The sequence below is a fragment of the Bufo gargarizans genome, chromosome 5 (genome assembly GCF_014858855.1).
Source record: "Bufo gargarizans isolate SCDJY-AF-19 chromosome 5, ASM1485885v1, whole genome shotgun sequence".
Classification (NCBI taxonomy): domain Eukaryota; kingdom Metazoa; phylum Chordata; class Amphibia; order Anura; family Bufonidae; genus Bufo; species Bufo gargarizans.
The window spans coordinates 61,719,014-61,731,004 of record NC_058084.1 but is presented as its reverse complement, the minus strand read 5'-3'; the positions used below and the strand labels follow the sequence as shown (position 1 = coordinate 61,731,004).

Genomic DNA, 11,991 nt, shown 5'->3' with positions numbered 1-11,991 from the left:
CAGCACACGGTGTGCTGTCCGCGTTTTGGTCCGCATCCTATCCGCAAAAAAAACGGGTCGGACACGGAAACAAAATACGGTCGTGTGAATGAGGCCTTAAGCAAACTCCTTCAATGGCTTTTCAATGGCTTTTGTCTGAAGATAACGCAATGAGTTAAGAAATTTGAGTTAAGAGTTTGTGTGTTAACCCTGCTACATCTGTACATTTTAATTAGATAAATCCTTCCTGATTTCTACTTTACTCTAGAAAATTACTTTATTTTTATATATATATATATATATATATTTTTTTTTTATTTTTTATTTATTTATTATTTCTGTAAGAATACAGCCACTCTGTCAGGTTTCTACATGCTGCTTTGGAAGCCAAAAACAGGAGTGGATCATAAAAGGAGAGAAACTATAAAGGACAGATCCGACTTTTACTCCTGATTTTGGCTTCCAAAGCTGCATGAAGAGACCCGACCGTGTGTCTGTACCCTTAAGGCTCTTTTTATTTTTTCATATTCTCTACTAGTTTTTGCTTCCAAAACTGCATCAGGAAACCTGACCGTGTGGCCGTCACCCTAAAACAAAAATAGAATGAAATCATTTCATGCAGAACATGCTCGCATCCACAATCTTGTCATACCAGAGCCAGCACAGCTCAACCCCAAGCAGCGCTCCGCGGCTGTGCAGAAACTGCAGGTTTTAATCCTGTGCTCTCAGCATATTCGACCACCCACCTGAAGACTTGCACATAAAGCACATGACAATCAGGACGAGAAAGGGGGTAGAGCTCAGTGCACGTTCCCCGGACTCCTCCTCCATAGCTAGGATCTGCTTTGAAAGCCCCGCTCTCTGATCCGATGGGATTACTGAGTGACAGGCTCTGCTGCTGGTGCTAGCACCCGACTGCGGCTCAGACAGCCCCTGGTACTAAGTCGGTGCACTGCCCTGCACTTGCTTCCCACGCTGAGCAGTAAGTATATTTTCTGCTATTCTCTGTACAGGGCTATGGGTCCACTGCACTCTACAGCATGTGCATGTATGGCACTTATCTATATCTGTGGACTTCACACTTGTATACTATGCTAGTCCTGGATTGCACGCCTGAACTTTGCAATAGTTGTGGTAGATTTTCTACAAAAAGGCGCACAGAAAGTATGCAGCCGGAATTCACAGAATTCTTGAAAGTTGTATATAAACACTTCTGCTCTCATCTGTTCTCCTCCGAGCAGCTGAATCCATCCCGTCAGCATTTTGTGGTTGGGTTGTACAGTGCAGCATTTGGCACTGCAGTCTTAGAAAGTTCCGTTGCTCTAAGGCGGGCAGTATACGCCACGATGCCACCTCAAATGACCAAGATGATCCATAGTAATGTTCAGCTGAAAGTTATTTCTGCTAGAAATGATCAAAAGATAGGAAAGCACACCAGAAGAGACGTACAACGACTGGCAGATCTGCCCTATGGACTGCCATGGCTCTTATCTGGTTAGCTTTCGGGGGAGATCGAATCTTTGGCTAATTCCTCTGATAACAAGTCATACAGATCTCAAGGTTTAATATGTAATGATATAAATGGAAAATATCAAGGGCAGATTTTAATCAGGGCTCATACACATGACGGTATGTATTTTGCAGTTCGCCCCAAAAAAACGGATGACATCTGTGTTGGATCCGTTTGTTTATGCGGATCCATTGTAACAATGCCTGCCCTTGACCGCAAAATGGACAAGAATAGGACATGTTCTATTTTTTTTGTGGAACGGACATACGGAAATGGAAGAAGACACACGGAGTCATTTCAGGTTTTTTTTGCAGACCCATTGAAATTAATGGTTTTGCATACGGATCTGTAAAAAAAAACTGAAAAAAATAAGTTTGTGTGCATGAGCCCTGAGGCGAATATGTGGCAGATTTTGTTTCAGAAATGTCTTTAACAGTCCCAGAGTCTGCAGAGGTTCAGGCACAGGCTGCAGAGGCAACCCCAGTCTGATGAAGGGAGCAGAAATGTCTCCACTGAACCTGATGCATGTGAATGTGTCCTACATAAAGAATCTAATACATCATGTAGCTCCTGGGCATTCTAAAGAGTGATGCTGATTGGGAGGGGGTGATTTAATTTAGGAATTGTCAAGCATTCCGACAATGAAATGTGTACTTAGTGTCCTGTGAAGAGGAAGCCATTGTTTTACAGATGCAGCAGAGCTAAACTTGTCAGACGGTAGCAGCCTTGAGTTAGTTGCTTTATATTAGATATTATGAAGTGTTATCTATTGTTTTACACAGGACAGCAGGAAGAGATAGGGGGTCATTTATCAGTGTAGGCAGACTCGAGGTTGGCTTTCAGACTGGAGTCGCTATGCGTTCCTGCGCCAATGTATGTGCAATGTAGTTGTGTCTATTCAGTGGAAGCAAACCTCGAGGTTACCCGGCGTGGAGATGTCACTATTATGCGTGACTTTTAAAATGATGCAAATGATAAATGTGATCTTGATGCTTACTCGGTGCAACCCACAAAACGTCACGCAATGTGGTGCAACTAAGCGCGAGAAGTCCAGTCAGAAACGTGTATAAAACATTTGATAAAGGTCTTCCATACTGCCTCAGTGATGGCCAGTTTGCCGTGTTCGCCCTCGAACACATGTGTTCTGCCATCTTAACTCACAAGTCCGGCGATGCACAGGTAAGTCCTTACCTGTGCCGGGAGCCGGTCTGAAACAAATGTGGTCACCGAGAGCAGGCAGTTCTGAGAACAGCTCGATGAAGGTTCCAGGCGGCTGTTCTCGGAACTGCCTGCTCCCGGTGACCACATCTGTTTCAGACTGGCTCGCGCACAGGCAGAGGTAAGGACCTACCTGTGCATCGCCGGACTTGTGAGTTAAGATGGCAGCCAGCATATGTTCGCGGGCGAACTGGCCATCACTGTACTGCATTACCTTACCTCAGAGAGTTATAATGATCTACTTTCAATGCAGGCCCAAAAGCCTTCCCTGTAATGTAGACTGAATGGATTAAACTGTGGCCTTTGGAATGTTCATCTTTATAAGGATAGATACAGTAGACATTAAACTGTATGTAACCTGCAGGTCCCTGAAATGTTGGGAATTCCTGGCTGACATCTAGAGGTTGTATTCTGTGCGTTATTTTTTTTATAAAGTTAAGAGTCTGCCCTGTGAGAGCTGCTCCTTGTTTGCATTTCCCGCAGTGCAGAGTATTTAATGAGCTGCTGGGAGATCCTGTGGAGAGCTGGAGTCATTATGAAAAGGCAGGAGCAGCACTGATTGACATCCTAACCACATGGCTATGGGGAGTGCTGGGAGGGCAGAGGTGTGTCTGGACTTACACCAGTCACTTCTTGGAATCTCTTTCCGACATTCAGCTGATCAGACAATATGCGCTTGTCAGATGCAGTGCAGAGGTGTTTGTCAAATAGCAGAAATCTATCTCCGTTTGAAGGGAATCTGTTGTCAGACTCTCAGACTATTATCTGCAGCAATACATGAGTACGACCGTAGATTAAGGGCTCATGCACACGACCATATCTATTTTGCAGTCCCCAAAACACGGATACGCAAAAAATACAGATGACGTCCGTGTGCATTCTGTATTTTGCGGAACGAAACAGCTGGCCCCTAATAGAACAGTCCTATCCTTGCCCGTAATGCGGACAATAGTCGGACGTGTTCTATTCCTTTGCAGAACAGACATACGGAAACGGAATGCACACAGAGTAACGTTTGTTTGTTTTGCGGACCCATTAAAATGAATGGTTCCGCATACCGTTCATGGAAAGAAAATGCGTTCGTGTGCATGAGCCCTAAGAGTCCAGATCGCTATTTTTTATTTTATTTTCCTACTACCCTCTTTTCCCCTGCTATCATGATTTAATGGAGTATTCCAGGTACATTGTTATAACCTATCCACAGGATAGGGGATAACTATTAGATTGGTGGGGGTCCTACTTCTGGGACCCCTACCAATCACGAGAACGGTGGCCCCTACCCCCTACAGCCCCCTGAAATGAATGGAGCTACCAGTTGGGCATGCGTACAGCCACTCCACTCTATGGAAATTCTGGAGATAGCCTAGCCCTGTACTCAGCTGCTCCATTCATTTGTAGGGGAGTTCCGGAAATAGCCGAGTACAGCGCTCGCCTATCTCCAGAATTCCCATAGAAATGAATGTGATGACGGTGTTCTGACAGATTTCTATACCTTGCCAAAACGCTATACCGGAAGTGACACGGCCACACAGGAATCAGCTGGAGGAGGATGTGTGTGGCGCTGCGCAAGCGCACATCCACTGGATTAGCAAGAAATCATTGCAGCACTAAGGGAGAAGGACTTCATACACATGCGCGAAACCGTACACCGCGCATGTGCACTTAGGGGTAGGTAGATTTTCCAGCACAGAATATTCAATCAGATCTCTCTACCCCTGAGTGCGCACGCGCAAATCATCAGGAGTAGTTTATCCTTACCGCAGAGCTGAGTGCAAAATATCGAGGCCTCCACATAGCAGAGTTAAGTGCTGGATATTGCACTTCCGGTGCGGCTGTGTTACTTCCGGTATAGAGTTTTGGCAAGGTATAGAAATCTGGCAGAACAACGGCATGCATGCCTGACTGCCCACTCTGCTTCTTTGAAGTGGCTGCAGGGGTTAAGGGGCCCCTGTTCTTATGATTGGTGGGGGGCCCAGCAGTAGGACCTCCACTGATCTAATAGTTATGCCCTATCCTGTGGATAGGGCATAATGTAATGTAAGGCTACTTTCAGATTAGCGTTTTTTGCGGATCCATCATGGATTGGCAAAAACGCTTGCATTACAATAATACAAGCGCATGCTTCCGTCATGAACGGATCGGTTGTATTATGTCTTCTATAGCCATGACATGTCTTCTATATGCCCGTCATGAACACCATTGAAAGTCAATGGGGACGGATCTGTTTTCTATTGTTAGAGACTTACATTGTGTGTCAGGACGGATCCGACTTGCTCCGCACCACATCTTGGATACAAAAACGCTGCTTGCATTTTGGTGCGTTCAGTTTTGTTCCCATTGACAATGAATGGGGAAAAAACTGAAGCGTTTTCTTCCGCTATTGAGATCCTATGACGAATCTCAATATCGGAATTGAAAAGGCAGATGTGAAAGTAGCCTAACTGGAACACCTCATTAAAGTTGTGTAGAAATACATTGTCAGAACTGCTGTGCATGCGCACATGAGTCCTGTCCATTACATTAGCACAGCACAGCAGTCCAGACTGTGATTTTCAGTGCAGCCTTTAGTGCTGACAGCGGTGAAACGGGGGCAGAAGGAAAATAAAAAATGGCGCTCTGGACTCTTTATTTCTGTAGTACTACTTATGTATCACTGCAGATAATAGTCCAGAATCCTGGTAATTGATTCCCTTTAAGGGTCCACTGTACATAATGACTGCACTTGGTTACTTTAGTTACTTTTATGTGCCGTATTTTTACTAATCGTTGCTGATGGATTTATTTATACTTTATTACTGTTTGTCTCAAAGTGCTTTTGTTTTTTTCTACAGGATAAATTGTGGGAATAAATCCAAGCAGATTGGAGGTCACCGTGGAAGAGTTTGAAGCCCCTAACCATGAATTGTGCAGCACAAGAGTGGCTCCGGCTGACTGTCCTGCTATTCATAGTTCAAACAGTTGCTGCAATGCTCATTCCTAATGCCACCCAATTAGAGGGCCTCTTGGAAAAATATATGGATGAGGATGGAGAGTGGTGGGTTGCTAAGCAGAGGGGTAAAAGGGCCATTACTGAGAGTGACATGAAGCTCATCTTGGATTTGCACAATAAACTGAGAGGTGACGTTTACCCTCCTGCCTCCAATATGGAGTATATGGTAAGATATGCTTCACTTTCTGAGGACTTGAAAAGACCTATCTGCTCTCATGACACGTGTATTTTAGTAAATACTGGTATTCCACATAAAAATGTTAAGATCTTGCACAATGAGACTTTAAAGATGTAGATACATGGAGCAAAACAGAAGTGCTGGGTGCTAGAAGTGATATCCAGTCATTTTCTTTATTGCAAGCTACGCGTTTCAGCACTGGGCTAGTACCTTCTTCTGGCCATAATACAATTATAACAACAATCTGAATTTTAAATACATAACATAATGGAACAGGGATTGGAAATTATTTAATTTGTTAGCATCACCTGTTAGAACATTGCAGAAATAAATCAAATCCAACCAAAGGCACTTTGTGCCCCCTGCACTACTGATTTCCCCCAATAATCCCCTGCATTACTAGATGGAGGTGCTTTCCACCCCAAACCCAAAAATTTAGTAGATGGGTACAGCTGACCCAGCATTATGCCCTTAACTAGTGTTGTCTGCCTTTAGCACAACCTGCTCAAGGGAGTGTTTAAAGTGGCATTGCACTTTCAGTTTTCATAGGGACATAGCAAAAGTTCAGATCGGTGGGGGCCTGAGCGCTGAGATCCCCACTATCTAAAAAATGAGGGGAGAGAAGTACTCAGCATGTTCTTTCTCCTCGCTCCAAGACAGGAAGCGAGACAGTAGAAAGTCTATGGGCCCATCTTGCTCGCGTCTCGTCAGTGAGGAGAGAAGTGTGCTAAGCAAGCACTTCTCTCTCCTCATTCTAGAGATGGGTGGGGGTCTCAGTGCTCAGAATCATACCGATCTAAACTTTTGATATGTCCCTATGACATATCAAAAGTTCTCTGAACAACAGTGCCATTTTAAGGGTTAGCGTTGGGCGCGAATATTTGTATCGCTAATTTTAAACGTGAATATCGCCACTTTGAGAATTCACGAAGATTTAGAATATAGTGCTATACTGTATATTCGTATTCGAGAATATTCTAGATATTTTTTCATCTGAACCCATGATCCCTTCTTGCTTGTGTGCAAATGAGAAGGCTGCAATGTCTTTGTCTGAGCTTAGCAACATCCCTTAGCAACAACCAATAGGAAAGTTGCCTACCCCTTACTATATAAGAACCTCCCCAGCAGGTATTTTCTGCAGTTTTTTTTTGCAGTTCTGAGAGAGACAGCAGTGTCTTTGCTGTCTTCTTACATTAGTTAGTTAGTTATCTTATATATATAATACAGATGGTTAGTGGAAGATAGTCAGTGTAGGTTATATCCTGATATAGTGTAGCTGATAGGTTCTGCTGTCCATACATACATAGTGCTGTGATGTCACAAGTTCACAGCAATACATAGTGCCCCAATCAGTAATATGTTAGTCAGACCTGCTAAAATGTGAAGTTGCATGTATTGCGCCAAAATATGGGCATCATTAATTGCCGATTTGCGCTATCGCGAATATATTGGAGCACTCTATCTGCATATAAAGCTATTGTGATGTTCTTCGGTGGCAACCATTTTCTCCAGTCTCAGGAAACTTCTAGCAGCTTGGAAAATGTAGCAAAAGTGACCCACGCCTGTATTGCACGCGCAGTACACGCATATTACATTGCCGATATTCACAATCAAGAAAATAATGGCGCATTCGCAAATTTATGACAAATATTTGCGAAATATCGCAAATTCTAATATTGCCCCTGCTGCTCATCACTACTAAGGGTATAGAAGTAGTGGTGCGAACAGAGGACTGAGTCCTCAATACTTGAATACAAATCGATGGAAAACACACAAAAAGTTATCTTGCAGAAGTGCATTTTATTGAAGTCACATTCTGATATAGACATTTATCTAGATAACATCCAGGTTAGTATGGAAAATGTAAGAAAAATTATGACAAAAACCTTACATTTCAGTTTAGGACCTTTTTCAACAGTAAACCTGTAGGGAATGTAGAGGCAGTGGAGCGTTCCAAGATAGCACATTACAGATTTACCACTGAGAAAGGTCCTTGTGGACTGAAACATCCAGTTTCTGATATTTTTCTCAATTTGCCATACTAACCCGTATACAATCTGGATACTGTCTACATCTGTATGTGAATAAAATTCAGTACTGCACGATAACAGTTTGTGTGTGCCATCAACTTTCTATTGATCAAGTGAGAGTTTAAGACAACATCTGGTATTCTGCATTTTACCCAAGTGACTCTGCCCTATGGAGCTTCTCCTATTTGCTTTTTCCTTTGATTTTAAAGTTGGCCATACACGGAAAAACTGTCCCAACATGTGGCATTGACATAATTGGCTGACTATCTAGTATATACATGCAAATCTCCTGGTGGCAGATGTTGACTAATGAAAGGATAGGTCGTTCTTGTGGGAGGCAAGCCACTCGAACATCAGACAATGTTATTTTCAGAGGCCTCCACATAGACCCACATTAATAATATGAATACACCTATATTGTGGCGTAAATTGTGCCAAAATGTGGGGCAATTTGATGCATCTAGGTTTAGAGAAATTATATGCACCTAGTCTGAAAGAAAGCGTGGTTGCCCCCAAATGGATGTGGCTTTGCAGGAAAGTGGGCTTGGCTTAGGATGTGATGTTTTGAGCCCAAATAGCACCAAAATTCAGATGTAAAGTTTTGTCTGAAACTAAGCCAACCATTAGTTGGTATTGAGCTAGACGAAAGCGGCTATCCTTGCAGGACATTTATCATCCAGCCTGAGCCACTCTGAATAAATGTGGAGCAGGTCTAGACAGCCAAGCTTAGACCCTTTGAAGGATTACCAAATCTGCCCCAAAGTATGAAAGTAAATGAACATCTCCAGAGGCAGTTCTTGATCTCTTGAAACTATTTCTACAATTTGATATAAGTCTGTAAGGAAAAGAACCTGTTTTCTATGTTCCTCGCCAGGCAGGATGGTCTATCAAGGTTGAGGATGGTTAATTGTTTGCAAATTTTTTGTTTAATGTTTACTTGCTAGTTAGTTAGTGGTTCTTCACTGGGCACATGTTATACAAGGTAGGAGGTACTTCTGGTGGCCACAAACTGCTTACAATGACATCGCTAGGGGACAAAGCTCCAAGTGGAGCTGTAAAAACAGGATGGATACCTCCAAAAAGAGAAATAATGTTGTTGACAGGGGTGGGGCCATAGTAGAGAAATGAAACTGAGTCTGTTCTGCATCTCATGACAAAAGCCTTTGTAGAGAGATGGACAGAGAGGCATAGGGAAGGAGGTCTGAGGAAGCATCACCTCTGAGTTCGGTGAGTTGCCAGTTAATCTGAGGCATGGAGGGTTCAGAGCGCTTAGAGTAGCTGGCCCCAGTAGAGCCCTGTGCTGCTTTCGGCCCTAGAACCAAGGGTGAATAACCACCATCCCACTCTGTGTAATGTTGTTAAAGGGTTTATCCAGGAAAAGCTATTTATGACTTACCATCATGATAAGTTATCAGTATCAGATCTCTAGGGGTGCGACACCCAGTACCCCCACCAATCAGCTGTTGAGCACCACAGCCTTTTCATAGGCCAGTGACATCACTGTACATCATTCACATGGTTTAGTTGCAGACCAGCCCAATTTAAGTCAATGGGGCTGAGATGTAATACCAAGCACTACCACTATATGATGTACGGTGCTGTCCTTGGAAAGCTGCTGGGAGCCTGCATCACTCACCAGAGCTCCGGTAAGCAAAGTGGCTCCCTGAAACAGCTGATTGGCGTGGATGCCGGGACTCGGACCCCCACTTATGTAATAATGATGACCTATGCTGAGGATGTCATCATTCTTTTTTTCAGGATAACCCCTTTATAGCCCTAACCTGAAGGCCTTGTAACCATCATGGGTTAAGCCTCATTGCAGTAAATCCAACAGTTCCTGCTGTGCAGTGTTCTGGCTGTTGTCTCTTCTTCCATGAACCTGTTCTGGACTGGGGATTGCTGGTAGCGCTATAGTTGCAGTAGCTGCCCTGAACTACCCACTAGCCTCACTACACGTCTTCAGACTATTGTTGGGTTTAATTCAGGACTTTGACTAGGTTACTTTATCATTTGAATATGAATACTACACAGGGGACTAAGATGCGTTTATTTTAATTTTTTTATTTTTTTACTACAGTTCATATTTTCCCCTGCAAACTGCCCTGAGTCTTATTTCCTTCCTATCTAAAGCATGTGTGAGCTGCCCTTCGTGGGTCCAATCCCCCGTCTCCACATACATCTACCATGAACAACCATTATCTCTAAAAGAAAAGGATACATTTAAAGGAGCTGTGTAAAGTATGAAAGTTATGGCTAGGGGAAAATTTTCTGATTGTGGGGGGTTCGACCCTCACTGATTCCCAGAATGGGGGTCTTATGTTTCCATCCTGATGAAAAGCTAGGGAGTCCTGCTTCTCCATTTATTCTCTAACTGTGTTGTACTTGGCTTTTTGGAGCAACAGGGCACATGCTGGGCCTGCCTCTCCATCATGGCTCAAACATGGGACCCCTGTTATCTGGATTGGTGGGGGTCCCAGCAGTCAGACTTCCATTGATCAGTTATTATCCCCTATCCTGTGGATAGGGGATAACTTTCACACTCCGCAAAATCCCTTTAATGCCTCATTCACACGTCAGTGGTCGGTGATTTCTATCAGTGATTATGAGCCAAAACCAGGTGCAGGTTCGAAACAAAGAACAGGTGCATAGAACATAATGCTCTTTTAGAAAGGTTGAGGTGATTACTTCTCTCATGACTATATAAAATGTATAACTTAAGTGAAGCCCAGATAATTATTTTGAACACATACAAAATTCCATGCAGATGTTGCTGTTGATCTGATGGTCTGCAACAAGGCTAACTGCTCAGCCAATGTTCTGCCACTTTGTAAGATAACTTTATTCCTTAACTAAATTATTCCACAAATAATAAAATGATCTGGAGAAATGCATACCACTACTTTAACTATATCAATGGAATAACTTTGCTCTCCAGTCTCATTTTCACAATTTTTATCTTCTTAACTCACCCCTCTGCAGCTTGGGTCTCTTCACTTTCTGTGTGAGGGTAGCAGCATATCAAGCACCTTGCATTTTCCAGGAGTGCAATGCAGTGAATTCTTATTAATCATTTTCCCTTCTGCATATAAAACAGTCCATACCAAGTTCTTGTTCCACTGTTTAGAGAGAGATACAGCTATAAACAGACAAATTAATGAAATGTGTCTGTGCTCCTTGACCTGCTTCACTGTAAAATCAGTATGCCAGCAACGAGAGGAGGAAGGGAGCAGGGAAGCAAATGAGCATGTGTGCCGACCACTGAATGCAGACGAAGGTTGACCTTAATTTCGGCCACAGGAGGAACAGCAATGAATGCTACCAGAGAATAAAGTGTATTATACATAAAACACCTTACAAATTTGTATTGCATGTACAGTGTATTGCAATAATGCTTCATTTGGAATGCCCTATTCATGGCACAATCCCTTTTAAATGCATAAATTAAAGCATACTTTAGAAGTCTCCTTCTGTGGATCTGCCAGCACTGTACTGCTGTGACATCCTTTCCTTACTTCCCACTATGTTTTCAACTCTGAAGCTCACTGAACAGATAAGAAGGGAGAGATCACACTTATAGAAAGTCAAGAGGCTGCTATAATCTTCAATAGTTTTGCAGAAGCAGTTGTTTTATCAGGCTCAGGATCTCAGCTAGCTCTGACATGCCCCCACTTCCTCTCAGACATCTTCTGAGTCTCTGTTACAAGGTACGGATCTTGCCTGACAACAGGCAGAGGACTGCAACTTTGGTGGAAGTGAGTCATGACTATGATATGTATTGAAACCAATTTGGTGACTAGCCAAAGTGATCATAAAGAGCAGTGGTAGAAAAATGGCGGAGACAGCAGTAGATCAATATGAGGCTCATGTGACATGAATATAGAAATGCATCACTTTGTCATTTTTTCTGTTACATATTTTCTGTTTAAATTTGATATAATGTGTCTAGAAATATTTATTTAAATGCAAACAACATCTATAAGGAAACATAGGCTTTAGTTCTAGTCTATATACATTTCCTGAAATCAGTTTCGGCCCTCCGGCACTATGGAGTTGGGTTTTCGAGGCAGCTAGCACCCAAAGATGATGT

General features: G+C 43.0%; 1 protein-coding gene across 1 annotated transcript in view; it reads left to right on the top strand.

Moving 5' to 3' along the window:
* The first annotated feature begins 779 nt into the window (after positions 1–779).
* The window catches only part of CRISPLD1 (cysteine rich secretory protein LCCL domain containing 1), a 98,022-nt gene continuing 86,810 nt past the window's right edge, over positions 780–11,991 (top strand). Inside the window, exons 1-2 of the mRNA XM_044293229.1 lie at positions 780–961; positions 5,539–5,862. Of these exons, the coding sequence (XP_044149164.1) occupies positions 5,605–5,862 (258 nt within the window). The 5' untranslated portion in view covers positions 780–961; positions 5,539–5,604. The remainder of the gene's footprint in view (positions 962–5,538; positions 5,863–11,991) is intronic.